This window comes from Manis javanica, chromosome X (assembly GCF_040802235.1).
Source record: "Manis javanica isolate MJ-LG chromosome X, MJ_LKY, whole genome shotgun sequence".
Taxonomy (NCBI): domain Eukaryota; kingdom Metazoa; phylum Chordata; class Mammalia; order Pholidota; family Manidae; genus Manis; species Manis javanica.
This window is the reverse complement of record NC_133174.1, coordinates 1,067,718-1,084,191: the sequence shown is the minus strand read 5'-3', so window position 1 is coordinate 1,084,191 and position 16,474 is coordinate 1,067,718. Positions and strand designations below refer to the sequence as shown.

Here is a 16,474-nt window from a genome sequence, read left to right as displayed (position 1 = left end):
GAACTTGTTGAAGGCAGTGACAGCTTACATAGTCCAAAGCACCCCCGGAAGATGTCCTTTGCCATATTTATCTTAGGTCTTCTGCTGGAGACAAGACATCTCATATATATAGTTGTTGTAAACTCTTTTTTCTTCTGGAAAGGACATTGCATAAATTAACTCAGGGCGCTTGTCGAAGCCACAGAGCACGTAACATGGACTAAAATCATGGAGAATATAATCGCAGGGCCGCTTGCTTGTTAGCTGGCCCGGGTAAATGAAAACAGAAGTGTGTGTGTGTGTGTGTGTGTGCCACATGCAGAAGTGGGGAAGAAAAGGACTCCTCGCTGACATTTTGTCCGAGCCCTAAAGACGAGGCTCCTGTAGGGGACGTGTCTCCTGTGGGTCCTGGACCCAGGTCGGGCGGTGCTGTGGGCTGGCTCTGCCTTTTGGGCTCTTCACCTCCCGGGCCAGGTGTCCTGGCTGGTGCTTTCTGCCACCTGCCCACTCTTGGGGTGCCAGGAGCTTCGCACGTGCACCTGTGTTCTTGGGGTACCAGTGGTCACCCCCTTCTGCTGAGGCTCCTTGCGACTCATTCCTGCAGTGAGGCCGGTAAGCTGTCTTAGTTAACGCCTGGGTGTTCACAAGCACCAACGCCCAGGAAGGCGTCAGGGTCTTCAGAGCTTCCTCCTGCAAACGTCAGCCCCACTAAGCGCACCTTAAAACAACACCTGTGTGCTATAATAGTTGGAAAATCGAACCCCCGCCCTTCAACCCCATCTAGCTACGAAGATGTTCAATAAACCTTGTAACTCCACTTAACCCCACATTTCCTGGGCTTTATTTCACCATGACAACCTGCACACAGAAGGACCTTCTCTGCTAGTGTCCCCTGAATTGTACCTGCAGGTTGTCACGGAGTCTCCGGTAATGGGGTGAGGATCCCACGTCCAGGCTGGGGACCTCCTGTGATCGTTTTCCCAGCTTGGGGCGTCAGAACCTTGACTCAGAGCTTCTTTGCAAGTTCTATTTCTTGCAATCTGCTAGCATGTTTAGGCGTCTGCTGTTCTGGGCTCCGATGTGTTCATTGCCACCAGTTGCCTTGTGACCCTGAAATCACTGAAAACACCAGTGTCCCCATCAGTGGCCACTTTTTGCCCATCCAGGCTAAAGACAACACGTCTCCCATCGACAGGTGGGACAGGCCACAGCTGGTCTGGCGGCCAAATTCAACCCCAGAACCAAAGGAGAAGCCATCCAGGGCTCCCGTCAGGGGTGGGTTTTGCATCTCAAGAAAGCATGCGTTTGTCTTGGAGCGTGTCTGCATGACCTGACCGCTCAACATATGTTTTCTTGTCCTTTTAGCTGGAAATAATGACAGAAAAGCCGAAGAAGCCGTGAGGAAGATAAAAGAGGAAACGCTGAATGAGAAAGGTACTGCTTGGGAGTCCAGGGCGGTGCCTGGTCTGCATCCGTGTTCACGGCGGAGCGGCCGCCCCCCGTGTGCACAAAGGGCCAGGGACGGTGGTAGCCCTATTCGGGGGGAGCTTTGTTTCTACTGCTTTTGTTTTGGGGGTTTTCTGATTTCTGGGTGGGGGCCTCCGGGGTGTCGGTTCTGCGAGTAGGTGCATCTGCTTGTGCAGAGAAATCCAACAGGGACCTGCCCCATGAGACATTCATCCCTGTCCAAATTGGATCCCATGGTCCTGTCTACCTGTTCAATCCGAGGGGTGCACCCGTGTGTCTGTCTCCAGCTCCTTTCCTGGTTCCGTGCGCTCCTGAGGGCTCTCTGGGCCGTGTGTGTGCCTCTGTTTACGAAAACAGCGTGCATGTGTCTGTCTGGGTCCGTGGGGTCCGTCCTGCGGCTCTGAACGTGTCCTGAAGCTGGAGCCTCCCGCAGCTGTGCGTCCTGTCATTCTTCCTGGTAAAGGACAGAAGGGAGAGCGAGGGAGGGCGACACATGGAGTGTGTCCCCGGCTGTGCCCACCGAGGTCACGCGAGGCAGCCTGGAGACACGCCATGTCCCCTCTGCCCGAGGCTGAGTGTTCGACATCCCGGCTGCCTGCGGGGCCCTTCCTGGCAGGATTCTTTCCACCTTGGGACACAACATGCTGGTTCTCCCAGAGCGCAGAGCCCAGCTTTCTCTGCGACACCAACGAGAGGCACTTGCTTTGCCCCCGTTACCTGCCCCATGGGGCAGGCAGAGATGAGCATGGTGACAGCTGACACCTTTGCCCGCATCCTGTGAGGTGGGGTGCAACTTCTGGTCTCCATTGTGCTTTTCCTGGACCTGCGGGGTCCCCGGGAGTAGGTTAGAAACGCAGATTCCCAGGCTGTGAGTCACCGCCTCTGGGACGGGGCCCCGGGACCCGCGTTTCCCCACGTCCTCTGCGGTCCCCGTGGGGCCTCCCGGGTAATAGTCTCCACTGTCATGAATCACCATTTCCAGACCCGCTTTACAGCGGAATCTCACGGGAGGCGGTCCACGCCGAAACCAGGCTGTGCTCGGCAGCCCTGATGTATCGGAGGGCAGAACTTTGTAGAATGTGTCCTTCAATGGCTGGGTGGCTTCTTTTCTGTATGTTGAGATTCCGGTTTGGGTGCAGAGCCCTGTGGGCTAAGGGAAAGATCTCCCCTTGGTGCAGAAGAAGAGGCCGAGGGGGTGGGGGGTGAAGGGCGTCATGAACCTAGTCACCCCAGCCTGGGACAAGGGCGTCCCTGCAGGGAGCCGTTACACCCGTGTCCTTAAAGCTGGTGCCGTATCACCCGGTTACTCCTGTTCCTTCCTTCCTGTCAAATGACACAAACAGATCTGTGAAGTCAGCATCTGGGAGAAGACAGTTTGGTACATGACCAACGAGGCACATGCACCAGGCTTCCCAGCCTCAGCCCGTGTGCGTGCGGTGCACCTGCACCCCGTTTCCTGCCAGACCCCTGGGCATCTGAGTTTATGTAAAGGGCAGATGCCTTCTGTAGAAGTGTGACTGTGCGTCCGTGGCAGGGGAGGGAACCAGCCCAGCGCTTTCTTAGAGCAGGACTGGCAAAGACCAGAGGGTGCGCTCGGGTCACGCTGAGCCCGGCCTGGAGGTGGACCGTGGGGCCCAGGATGGCTCTGCATACCGGCTGGGTGGGCAACCCCTGAGGTCGGGATGCAAGGTTTTCCAGGTGGGGAGCTATGGGTGAGCACCCAGCCTTTGTTGGGACTCATCTTCCTACAAACACAAGAGGACCCCATCTGGGTCAGGGTGTCACCCAGAGCTGAGCTCGCCCAGCCCTGCAGAGACGATTCCCTGGGGACCAGCCTGCACCTGCTGGGGCCTCTGGGATCCTTGTCCACACGACCCTGGTAACCTAGGACAGCCACAGGCCAGGAGGAGCCCCACCTGTTCGGTGCCCGTGCCCCTCCATGGCCCCTGCAGGGGCTAAACCACAGCCCTTTCTTTTTCTAAGCAAGTCAGCGCACATCCCAGTGACATCAGCCCACGTTACTGTCAACAATGGCTATTTCTAAACGCCTCTCAGCTCTTTCCCAAGTCCTCCTCTCCTGCTATACTTGACCCATTTTCCTTAGTCTTGGGTTGACTGCTTCATCCGTACTGTCTGGCACTTTGTGCCCTTAAAGTTGTGCTCAGCTGTGACCATTGGGATGGGGTGGGACACTCCCTGTGCCTGGGAAGCTCATGAAGTGACACTTTGGTGCTTGAAACCAAGTCAGTGTGATTTGTTTCCCTCTGTAGAGATTTTACAGGGAAGAGACTTTGAGTAACTCCCCATCTTGGGTCCCTGGTGCCAAAATCTTACTGCTCTTGAGTAATAAACTGAACAACAGCGCAGAAACAACAAAAACGCATGATAAGGGCCCAGTGAACCCAAATGGGAATACAGGACAATTTAGATACTCCTACAAGTACGAAAGGAAGGTAAATTCCATTTCGTATGCCTCACCGTAGACTCACACAAGCCACAGCGGAATTTCCTAATCCTAAATCTTAAGCCTGGTGATCTGGTCGGAGACGTGGCCATCTGACCTTTTCTTCTCAAAGGAAAAAGGCTTCCTGGGCTCTGTGTCAACATCCATATTTTTCACCCTCAAGGGTGTCTTCCTTCCCAATGTATATCTTTCCACGTATTAATTAATGTGCCAGTGACACGTTGATCCGTGTTGGTTGGAAAGAAGGACCAGCTGTTGGGTCCATGTGCCTGGTCCGGATATCGACGTCTGGTTCACTTATATTGAAAGGAAACAGTGGTCGCGTCCTCCTCAGCCTGACAGGTCAGGAAAAATCCACTGTGGTGCCTTTACCTGCGAGGCATTTTTACTTGAAACTGCATCTCTGTGAACGGTAATCTTTGGGTTATCCCACGAAATATGAAATATTTTGGTCTCAAAAACAAACAAATACCATGGAGTTGGTGTTCACCGTGGTCCCAGGTCATATACTGTCTAGATAGGCATCTGCTGGTCTCTGTCGTGCAAGACAGAATTCCTATCTGCAGTGTAGACGTGCCTGGAGGCAGGTGGACACCTGCAGTCTTCCACCTGTAGAGTCCTTGATTTTGTAGATGATCCTGTGGACCTTGGTTAATGTGGAGAAACTCAAATGGGTGTTGGTGGCATGCATGTCTTTCTCTCTCCCCGTGCGTCCTTTGTCTTGAGTGCGTAGAGCTCTGGACATCTCATTTCCAGGAGCAATCACTTCCAGAACCTTTGTCAGTTAATGAGATTCCCGAGAGACATTGTCACGAGATTCTGAATATATATGTAAGTCTGGCATAGACTCAAGACTACCTGGGTCTGCCCTAGTTAGCATCAAACTGCCTTTCTCAATCAAGTTTCTCATACAAGAACCCTTTCGTCTTTAATTCACGTTCTGAGTTAGCCAGAGGCAGGCGTGCCAACATAGAGAGATACCCAGACCGACGGGCAGGTGATTTCCGTGGATAACTGCGAGAGTTAGAAGGTCATTGTGTCTTTTCTGAAGGCATGCACAGAGGAGCTGAGGACTTCCTGGAAATTTAGTCTGCTCTCACAGTTCTCACTGTGTTGCCTGTATTCAACGTTCTTCATACCTCAGGGCTGCAATGATCAGTTTTAACCTTTTGAAGCCCTAGGAAGGCACGTTCCACGAGAGAGGGCTACTGTGTGCCTGGTCGTGTCCATAAATGCTTATGTGGTTAAAATAAAGATAAAGAAATAACCGTGTTGTTCAGAGAGAAAGCAGTGGTTTTTGTTAGCCAAGCAAGTTAACCCATCGCCTGGCTGCCTCCCCGCACTCTGTCTGTGAAACACAAACCAGTTGTACATGGGGGACACCCATCCTGCAGGGTTCCCCCCGACCAGGAGGAAGGTCCCCAGAATGGTGGTGCTTATGTGACGCGAGCTGGCACCCCCGGCTCGAGGGACTGAGCCTCAGACCGTGGTGCTGCCTCACTGTCCGTTTTTCTAGAAATTCGCGAGTAGTGTTATAATTCTTAGGGAATGGGGATGATGGCAGTAGGACCTGGACATGTTTACGAGCCTGGATGGGGGTGGCAGGTGCATTTCAGCAGGTCCTAGGACATCACTTAGAGACGCTGTTCTGCGTGGATCGGGACATCATTGAGGATGGATGATTAAGAAGAATGTGGCTGGTCCACACTGTGGAATATTACGCAGCCATAAAAAGGAGGGAGTCCTGGCATATGCTACACTGTGCCTGGACCTTGAGGACATGATGTTGAGTGAAATGAGCTGGTCACAGAAGGACGCACCTGTGGTCTCTCACCCGTAGGACTGATTTTTCTATGTGAAGACTTGTGGCTCCCACTAGCTTGAGAGGGATGGTCAGGCCCCACGGAGCCACCCCGTTCTCTCTTGTAGGAGTCACCCCTCTCCCCTGTGCTGCCTGCTTTATGCATTCTTCACCTGGCCCATGTCCCAGAGCCGCGGGACCTACCCCACCCCCCACCCTGCCCTCTCTGAACTTCTGTACTTGGGGTACCACTCATATCACATCTTTTATTTATAACCTGAGTGCCTCAGGCAGTGCTGAGATGGGAAGGGTTTACTAATTAGAAATGCAATTTCCAAGTGCCCAAACTCACATTGATTTTCAAAATCGGCTGTTTCAAAGCGTGTAGACGGAGAATTCATAGCCAAAGCAAAAATATTTTATGCACACCAGACATGGAATCTATTCCATTTCTATTCCATGTCATGATCTATGGAATACAGCCAGAATATTAAGAGAATTTATATTGCCTCACAATCTTGAACTAGAGTGAAATGAAAAAAAAAATTATGGCTGGGGAATGAAGTACAATTTAGGAAGTAGGAATGTGAAAATAATACCATTGTACAGAAAAAAAAACCCCATGTGAAAACAATGGAGAAGGCACAAAATCAATAATACTTTCCTTAGAAAATGAAACAGTAATAATTCAAAATAATTATGCATCTTGCATTCTCACAAAGAAATTAGTATGCCTTGGGGCAAGAAAGAGGAAATATCATCTAATAAAAAACGTGATTTAAATTTGGGCCGAAAACAATTTATTCTTGACTGTGAGCTAATGTCGTTGATCACCAGTTAGAAAAAGGACATCTCATTCCAAAAAAACACAATTTTCCCAACTTGATGCCCGTAGAATTAGACATCCCAACGAGATCATCAGCATGCCACAATAGCACGAGTCAGAATTCTCCACCAAAAACCTCCAGGCTATAATGGAATTCCTATACGCTTTATCCAGACTTCCCAGGATGATTGAGACCAAGGGTCTGCAAGCCACAGAGCCTGGCCTCAATGTGGCCCTCCACCTGCCTGTGCAAATAAAGTTTTATTGAAACACAGCTACGTCCCTGCATTCACGGATTGCCTATGGCTGTGTTTGCAAGAGTGGAGGCCTTGCAACAGAGACTGTGTGGCCCACAAGGCTGACAGTATTTACTCTGTGGCTCTTCACGTGGAAAGTTGGCCAGCCTTTGATTGATACCATGCAAAGGAAAAATGGCCAGTCTAGCTTACTTTTGAGTTAACCATAGTTCTTCCAAAATGGGAGACTTCAAGGCCAAATCATAGACCAACTTTTCTGGATGCAGAATGTCTAGCTTTGCTTGAACTATTGAATAAACTTCCAGGTTAAAAAGTGTCCCTTGAGGGCCATTACGTCTTTAACCACTCACAGGAAAAACACATTTGTCTCAGAAGATAAAAGTGAAGCATTTGGGATAATGCACCATCCACTAACCAGCAAACCTTGGCTAAGGAAATTAATTCTGTAACCACTGCTGGAAGGGGGGCAATGCTCTTTCTACACCTGAGCCATGAGTTGAATGGGTAACTCGTGGGGGCTAGGAAGAAAATCCCTCCAAACGTATGGCTGGTTGATTGATTCCTGCTGCCTGGCACCCTGACAGGACAATGATCCATAGGCAAGAGATTCGGTAATCAATTACCGATGCCTGTTGGGTTATGGGGAAGGGATCTGGGTCGTGTGCTACATTCTTGCCCTAAACCAGGGAATATTTGAAACTGGCGATGACCCCTGTCCCCTGGCACAACTCTTCCCCTGGTTCATGGAGGCATTTCTTGCTGGCTGAGCCCCTGCTGGCACTTTGTAGGCACTTGGCAGATAATTTTGAACACAATCAGCTACTCTTGGGTTCTTGCCCGTGTGGGATGTGTATTCTAGCTGGAGAGGCACATTAATGAAATAGCTCATAGATCTGAGTTAGCAAATTGTGCTAAACGCCCTGAAGCATGTCCTCTGAGCAGCTGTGGTAAAAGGTTGAGCGCATTGCTTCCTAGGATGCCCATCCTCTGGCTTCCCCCTTACCAGCTGGCTCGCGCCTGTGTGGCCTCCTCTCATGACCCCTTTTGTGCCGCATCCCCCAGCATATCATCCTTGCATCTCACACAGCTCCCTTGGGCATTACATCCACCTCCACGGTGCTTGTTCCCACAGATAAATTTTTCTGCAAAACTCCCACCAGCTAGAGCTCTCTGCCCACCCAGCACCTTCAGGACCAGCTCAGTGTCTTTCTCGTCCCTGTTTTGTTCAGTGGCTGATGTCACCACCTCCCAGGGGCAGACTGGACCCTGGCATTTCCCTGATGGTCTCTGACAACTCCTTTTTCCTCTATTCTTCCCAAGTCAGTAACTGAGCGTGCAGTGTGTAGCTCCTAAACATCTCTCAGAGACACCCACTCTTTTTCTGTGTTGTCTGACTGTGCCGCCGCAGGTCGCACCTGTCCCTTATCTGGGCCATAACACAGCCTCCGAGCTGGCCTCCCAGCTCCCAGGTTCTCCCCGGTCCGGACTGCGCACACTATAGCCCAGAGTCATGCCGCTGCCTTACTCACTCAGACCCACACAGGCACAGTATTACGTCTTCCCCCTTGTAGCTCCCGACATGCGCCTGTCATCTCTGCTTCTTGGCCATTTTTCTCCGCCTCCTGACCAAATCCTACTCAACCTTGACTTCTCCCCTTTGTCCTATAGCCTCTTCCATGTTGCTGGCCTCACACGTCGTGCCATGTTTCGTCTTCCCATGTCACTAACTTCCCTGGCCCTCGGTAGGGTCCCAGGAACACCATAGACACAGGAAGCACATGGTCCAAAAGAACAGGGTGTTGGAGAACTTCCTGAACATTGTGGGGTCGCAGTGAATGGCAAGCGCTCTGACGATGTTGGTGGTAATGCTGATGGTTCTTGCTCTCTTACCACCATAGTTGTTATCACAAAAAATCACAGAAATCTGGAGGTGATGCCAGAGACATGATTGGACTCCCCTCCCCCATCCCAGGGATGTCCAGCTGGCTGCTACCCCAGAAAGTGACATCCGTGTCTCCCACTTACGGTACCCTTCTTCCTGCTGTGCTAAAGGAGAGACTCATTAATCCTGGGGCCTCCCGGTGCCCTGTGTTGGGATCGTGTATAATTCAAGGTCCTTGTCAAAATGAACATTGGAGAGGCGAATCCGAGCTGCCTGATTGACCTAGGACGTGCTATTTTCTTAATTTTTAAATTTTCTCTTCCTGAGCTGAAATTTTGCAACGTTTCCTCCAACTCAGAGCACAGTCTTTTCCTCTGATACCACCAGAAATGAATGAATTGTGTCCCTCTTCATGTCATCGGTATGTCTGTCACTGCGTGAGACCCCCGTGGGGGCATTTGTAGGGCCTCATCATATAGTCTGGGCCTGCTGGCTGGCTGTGTCTGTAGGTTCCTGCGTTCTGTCCCTCCATGGCTTCAGCTGGAGTCCAGGGGCCTTATTTCATGCTCTCTCTTTCTTGGTAACCTCCATCTGGGATGCATATTTGTCCTGGACCTTGAGGGGACGGTGGCTCTAGAAGTGGAAGGGGCTTGAAGCAGAGCCCTAGATCACACTCACCTTCAAATAACCCAGGTGACTAATCAAATCATGCTTATTACAGTCTCCTAAACATAAGTGTGCATGTCAGTCGAGGGAATGGACAGCTAGCTGACTAGGGTCATAGGTCTTTCCATGCAGGATGTGGTCCAGCAGGGCACACGTGTTGGCTGCTCAGTATTTCCAACAGTGAGTCTCCATCTCTCCATATGGGACTGGAGAACCAGTGTGCGTCCTCAGAGAAGGGATTGAACCTTCCTTGCTTGCCTGGTGGGTACATAGAGTAGTCCCTGATGCCAAGGAGGGCGTCCATTAAACTGCTTGAGATGTTCAAAGGCATCACAACATGTATGAGTTTCTTGTGACAAATAACTAACAGTGTGTTGGTGGATTGAAAAATCTGCCCAGCTCAGGAGACCAGACGTCTGAGGTTCTTGAGGAGAGCCTCCCTTTTTGATTAGCTCCAAGTCAACTGATTAGGGATCTTAATTACATTTGCAAAGACCAGACTTTATTACATTATAATATAACATTGGGAGTCATAGGTCCTACACCCTGGTCCCATCCACACCCACACTTGGCAGGGGGGAGGCCAGTCAGGGCATTTACTCCTAGGGTGGGAACCTGGGGGCCATCCTAGAATCCCGCCACCACACAGGCTTAATAGGATGTATCCCCCTGCCATTGACTATAGGTAGGTTCCAACACAGAGCATCTTTGTTCCAGCTGATGTGGCATTTTATGAATTTCAAGCATAGACAAGATGTTCCCTCTGTAGTCAGAAATGAGTAGCGTGAGGGACCCCAAGAATGTCTGCTTGATCCGTGCAATGTATGAATATGTTAGCTTCTGTGACAAAGGTGAATTAGGATTGCAAATCCATTTAAGGTGGCTTTTCAGCTGTGTGGGGGGGTTGGTGCCCTGAACCCCGACATTGTTCAAGGGCCAGTTGTATTGAGGATGCAGTAAAGACCAGTGTCTCCCTAAGACAATGTGGTCACATTTCTCTAGGATGCCCATTCCTCCCAACTGTCTTCTGGGAGAAACACGACTGTGATTTCAAAACCACAGGCAAAGACGGACCCTTGTGTTGGATACCACCACCCCCGCGCGATGGGTGGCAGTGCACCCAGTCAGCTAATCACCCTCATAATTGGTCTGATGGCTTTGATTCTGCACACATTCCTCCAGATTCATCAGTTTCCCAATTACATCTCAGCCGGAGTTGATTTAAGGAAGTCGTGTGGGTGGCCGCCAGACAGCATTCTCACTTGGCAGAGGAAGGGCCATCCCTGTGCACGATGCCTTCATGTGTTTGGGATTCCTGCTAGCCAACGGTGATGTCAGGGGTTCTCCTGGATCGAAGTATGCAGAAGGTCAAAGTCCGTTCTAAGACACGGAGACTTACTGGAGAACCCCTAGCTCCCGCCTGCCCATCACTAATTGCATGCATAGAAATAAATTCCAGCAGAATGGGGATGCCCTCTGCAAGTGGAATGTCCCATCATCATTGATCATTCTGCCGACCTATTTAAGATGATTTCCAAGCGGCGTGATAATTGCTCACAAATCACCCCGGCAGGCTCAGATTAATCCACTCTCTGTGTGATAGCTGTGTACGACTAATTAGCTGTCAGCGATTACAGAGAGCCGGATGTCATTGGTGCAGTTTTGAAGGACAAGGGCCATTGTAGATTTATGGCATGGGAATGCGTGGGCACGGGACGTATTCCCTCACTTAGTTGTAAGGTATTGTTCATGGTCTTCATTCTTGTCTGCTTTGTTGGCCCAGGGTCAGGACCCTCTGGCCGGGCTGGGACCAAGTCTGTGTCCACAGCGTCCCTGGTCATGAACAGCTGGAGGGATGCAAGCCCAGACCTGCAGATGAGCCCCCTTAACACGTCGTCCTGCTCAGAAAACCACAGACAGCACCAGGTTTCACAAAGCTCAGAGCATGGTGAGGACAAAGTGGGGGTGTCCCAAATGCCAGGGTGCTTTCACACTCTCCTTGTTAGAGTCCTGGGGCTGCCATCTCAGAGGACCGCAGGCTAGAGCGGTGCACAGCACAAATGCGGCTTTGAAATTCTGGGGCACAGAAGTCTGAGGTCAAGGTGTGGGCAGGAAGTACCTTCTGGAGGCTGTGAGATAGCTGCTGCTCCCTGCCAACCCCAGCTGGCAGCTTTCTGCACCCCCTGGGGCTCTAATAGGGTGATTCCATGTCTGCCTCGTCCTTCTCTGGGTCTTCGCTTATGCGTCTCTGCTTCTGTCTCTTACAAGCACATTGTCCTACTCTATTTAGGATCCACCCTCTTCTCATAGGACATTTTAACCAAATCTGCAAGTGAGCCTAGTTTCAGGTAAGCCCCCATTTCTGACATCCTGGGGGTTCGCACTTGAATGTATCATTCTGTAGATTTATTTTTTTCAACCTACAAAACCTCCTTAGCAGGTATGCTCTCGAGGTGCAATGGATTTCGCTCCCCTTATTAACAAACCTTTCTGTGTTCATTGCTGACCTTGTAAGTGGGGTGTGGACGGGGCGTCTGCCTTGCTTACGGCCGTATTTACTGTGCCGTCGGAAGCAGGACCTCAGACAGTATGGGGACGATCAGGCACCGTCCTGTGTCCTGGGGAGGCCTGTCTGCTGCCACACAGGGACAGGCCGATGGTAGGTTCCCAGGACCCTTTTGCACACAGGTGGGGTTTAGGTCCTAAGGAAGAGACAGTGGGTGGAGAGGTGGTCCGGGGTTTCTGGAGGTGGTCCCCACCCAAGCAGACAACAGTGTGCCCTCAAAGCTGAGGAAGACAGGTGTGTTTGAAAAGCAGACGAATGGAGAAATGTGCACATTTAATCAGGTCTTGAATTCCTTTGTAAGGAGATCAGCAAAGCATGGGAAAAACTTTCTCCATGGGAAGGGCTCTCGCGTAAGTGTATTTATTGTCTGGGGATATCCCTGCATGTCCTTGGGGTGGTACAGATGGAATTCTTATCTTTATTCCGGGCCCTCTTGCAGCAGCCTGGGAGACCTGGAATTCCCCCCGTGAATGTCTTTGTCCAAATAGGAATGGGGTTCTTGTTCCCAGGACCCCAATGGGTCTGGAGGGCTGTGTGTACCACCTGCTCTGGCACCTGAAAAAAGTCAGGGTGGGGTTTTCAGGTGGAGCTTCTAGATACCTTTGATCCAGGGTTTGCAATTCAGGAGGGCAGCGTGGGAGGGAGCTTGTGGAAAATCCGTGGGAAATGCAAAGGGGACGTCAGAGTCCCCCAGTAGGGGCCGTCGGCTTCTACCCTGAACGTATTTAGCTTCAGAGGGCGCACGGCTCACCCACAAAGATCTGTGAATCCCCAAGTCCAGCAGACCTGGAACCACATAGTCATTTGAAATACAAATTTGCATTTTCTTCTTCCTTCAACACACACATGCACACTCGCTCACACACACACACACACATAGCAAAGACCAGGGTTCCGTGACACAAAGGTCTTGGGCTTCACTTCTGTATTACAAACAGACAACACAAAACTGGTAGAATCATGGAATTCAAGAAGAACGCACTGTTGCCTTATAAGATGAAATTCTGAAGGGTCATCCATGCTCCAACCCCAACCCCTATTCCAAGGTGAGGAATTAGAGCTTCTCCGGATGACTGAGACCGCAGTGCGTCCGGGATGCAACGTGACCCCTGAGTTAAGGAAGAGCTGGTAGAGGACGCAGCCCTCAAGGATACCACGCACCAGCCATTTCTTGGGGATATATTTTGCTGCTCAAATAAGCTCTAGGACTCACGGGATGGGGAGGAGTCGGGGTGCATGTGGACACGGAGTCTTTCCATGCACCTCCACAACCCCTCCCACCCAAAGGGGACTTTGGACCCAGAGAAGTCCGTCCAAAGTTAACTTTTCTAGAGAAGGTTCCATGACCATATCATGTAGCACATGATGTTCAAGGGACATGAACCATGACCTGCTGTGATGGGTGTGGGCTGGTCAGGTTAATAAGCTTGTGGCCACGACCTTTAGGGACAGGAAGGCACAGGGTGAGAATATGTCTCAGCCTCGTGAACACCAGAATCCTTGTCTTTAAAATGAGGCCAATTCCCATTTTGTAACATATGTCATCAAATGACTATGCTGTATACTTGAAACTGATAAAATACTACATGTCAACTGTACTTCTGTGAAAAGCAAAAAGGGGTTGATTCCGCTTATATAAGGCACCTAAAATAGACTCACAGATGCGGAGTGGGTGGCGGTCGTGGATGGTGGGGAGGGGGGAAATGGGGAGCTGTCCAGTGGGTGTGGAGTGTCACGTATGCTGTATCTGTTCACGTGTGCTGGGCCACGCGGTGCCTCTAGTCCACGATGTGTGAAGAGGATCGATGAGCAGTTACTGATTTGTTCAGAGGATGTTTCTCCTGTTAGGTGTGCTTAGCTCAAAGCAACAAAGCAGACATCTGTCATGACGAGGGCGTTTTCCTTGCCCCTGGTGATCACGCTTGGCGAGGACCCAGGGACGCCCAGAGAAGGTCTAGATTTCATGCTCTTCCCCAGCACAGTTCAGTGTGGCTTCCGTCCTTTGTGTACGGAACAGCACTCTGAGATTCCTCCTTATTTAGACAAGTTGCTTTGAAAGGGACCTTGGCCACCCTGTTTCTTCCCATTTCGCAGGTGGCACATACCTCCTAGGGTCGCTTCCCTTCCTGGGTGCCACGCAAGTCGGTCAGAGTATGTGCATCCGTGGTCCCAACGTCTTGGCGAAGGCACGGCCAGGGATATGCAGGTGCATCAGGCACCATCGGTCTTTCCCTACGGTTAGGTCCAGCCGGAAAACCAGCTATGCTCTTTGGAGGCTTTAAGTACCACAACATATTACAAGTTTGGAACATTTCATTCTCCCAATAATAATACTATGAAATACGGTGCTTTTTGGAAAACAGCGTCGTTCCTGGGTGCCCTTTCTTTGTTACTCAGTATATGAAACGACCTCATCCACGTCCTTTACCATAGTTTCTCTGTTGCCCATGGTTTTTGTTTCCTAAACAAACCTCACGACACATGCATGCAATTTTAGAATCGAAAGGAAAATTTTGAGCTACTTTTAATACAACATTGAAGTGCTCATATCCAGGCATATGAGCCTCCTCAGGCCGCCCTCCGAAAGAACCATGAAGTGGGTGGCTGAAAAAAGGTTTGTTTTCTTGTGTTCTGGTGACCAGATGCCTGGCATCCAGGTGTGAGCAGGGGCATTTCCTGCTGGAGGCTCTGAAGGGGCATGTGCCCCATGCCCCACTCCCCACGCCCCCGTCGTTTCTGGTGCCTGCTGGTGAGCTTTGATTTTCCTTGAATTGCAAATACATCCCTTCCATCTCCACCTCCGTCTCCACGTGGCTGCCTCTCTGTGTTTTGTGTCCCTCTTCTGTCTTTTAGGAGGACACTTGTCATGGGATTTAGGGCCACCCTGATCCAGAATGTTCTCATCTTGACATTGTGCATCTGATCCCATCGACAAACAACCTGTTTCCATATAATGTCACGCTTAACAGGCTCTGAGGGTTAGGACATGGACATCTCTTTATGGGGACATGTCAATCATCCAACATATTGTGGACAAGCTACATGGTACCCCTGTCGGTTTTCGATGGAGTGGGTCTGGCTACCTCAGCTTTCCAAACAGGTCCTGGTGTCCCCTAAGCATGCATCTCCACGGGCAGTGTCTTCTTGGGGCACACATTTCCCCCACCTGATTGAGACCTGCCTTGAGGGTTTAACTGAGAACAAGGGCCCTGTGATGTTGACGAAAGCTTTGCCCAGACAACGCACAGCTGCAAGGACCAATTGATCCTGTCTTCCATGCCGTGGAAGCATTCATGCATCTGTCACCTCCCCTGTCTAAAGCAAGGCTCAGCATTTTCACACATGAGTCACAGAACCCTGAAATGCATCACATTAAGAGCTGTGAAATGCATCGCATTAAAAAAAAATGGTTCTTAAAGTATCCGGAAAGGTTTTACATCCCAAGTAGAGGCAGTGATATAAAAAAAATATATATATATATATATATGTACATAGAAATGAGGGTTATCCATGCATTGTGGCCAGATTTCATGTGATGTACAACAAAGGTATTTCTGAACAAAGCTACAAAGTCCTGTTGTCTTTTTTTATCAAGGTTGGCTTCCTTCTCCTCTCACGCATTTATGATTTTCTGCCTGGAGCCCTCACTTCAATTTTCCTTAGGTATAAACAAAAGGAAAGCTTACAAAGTATATCTGATACGAAAAGCAGTTGAAGAGGGAACTAAGGCATGCCCCATAGTACCAATAACTAGGCTTCAGTATGTGCTGGGCCCTCATTTCAGCAATGTTAGTCAGTCTGTAGCCTCCTGTGTTAAACAAGTGCACCAGAGACACAACACGGAGGAAGCCTCGTGGTCTTTGAGTTTGGAGCGATTCTTACAACTCATTCCTTCAGTAATGGACTCATTCGTTAAATGACAGCTGATTCCACCATTATTTACTAAGTCCTTGCTAAGTGACAAAGCTGTTAGTGCTTGAAGATTCATTGCTACACGAAGACCTAAAGGTTAACGGGATCTCAAAAAAATAGGTGATTAGCAAAACTAGTTGGGCTGAGCCTCCGTCCTATGCTGGAAATAGTGCCTTATAAGGACACTGGTCATTGGGTTTAAGCCTCACTGACTTCCATATTTATGACTTAAATGGTGCCCTGCCCACCCCCACCAAAGACATATTGATGTCCTCAGCCCAGGTACCTGTGAATGTGACCTTATATCTGGAGACACGGAAATGTTCATACTTTTGAATGCACTCTGATGCTTATATTCCAAGAAGATTCTAACATGTGATATGGGCTCTGCACGCATTCTGCATTAGCCCAGTGGACATCCCCTTTTCACTGAGTGCCTGGGCACCCCGTGAGGATTTGCGGTGCGTGGAGGATGCCCTTCTGTCTGGTTTTACCACCATAGGGTCCCCAGAGGCGACGCTTCACAGAATCATGTCATGGGGTGCCAGTACACCTACCAGAAGTTTTATTAGGACTGAAACAGAAGGCCAGGCTGCTGATGACATCACACACGGTTCTGGGGGCGTCTCTGAAGGTGTTTCAGAATGAGCCGAG

At 50.2% G+C, this 16,474-nt stretch overlaps 1 protein-coding gene across 1 annotated transcript in view; it reads left to right on the top strand.

Moving 5' to 3' along the window:
• DHRSX (dehydrogenase/reductase X-linked) overlaps nucleotides 1–16,474 on the top strand; it is a 109,049-nt gene that overhangs the window by 29,099 nt on the left and 63,476 nt on the right. Inside the window, exon 3 of the mRNA XM_073227704.1 lies at nucleotides 1,345–1,413. Within this exon, the coding sequence (XP_073083805.1) occupies nucleotides 1,345–1,413 (69 nt within the window). The remainder of the gene's footprint in view (nucleotides 1–1,344; nucleotides 1,414–16,474) is intronic.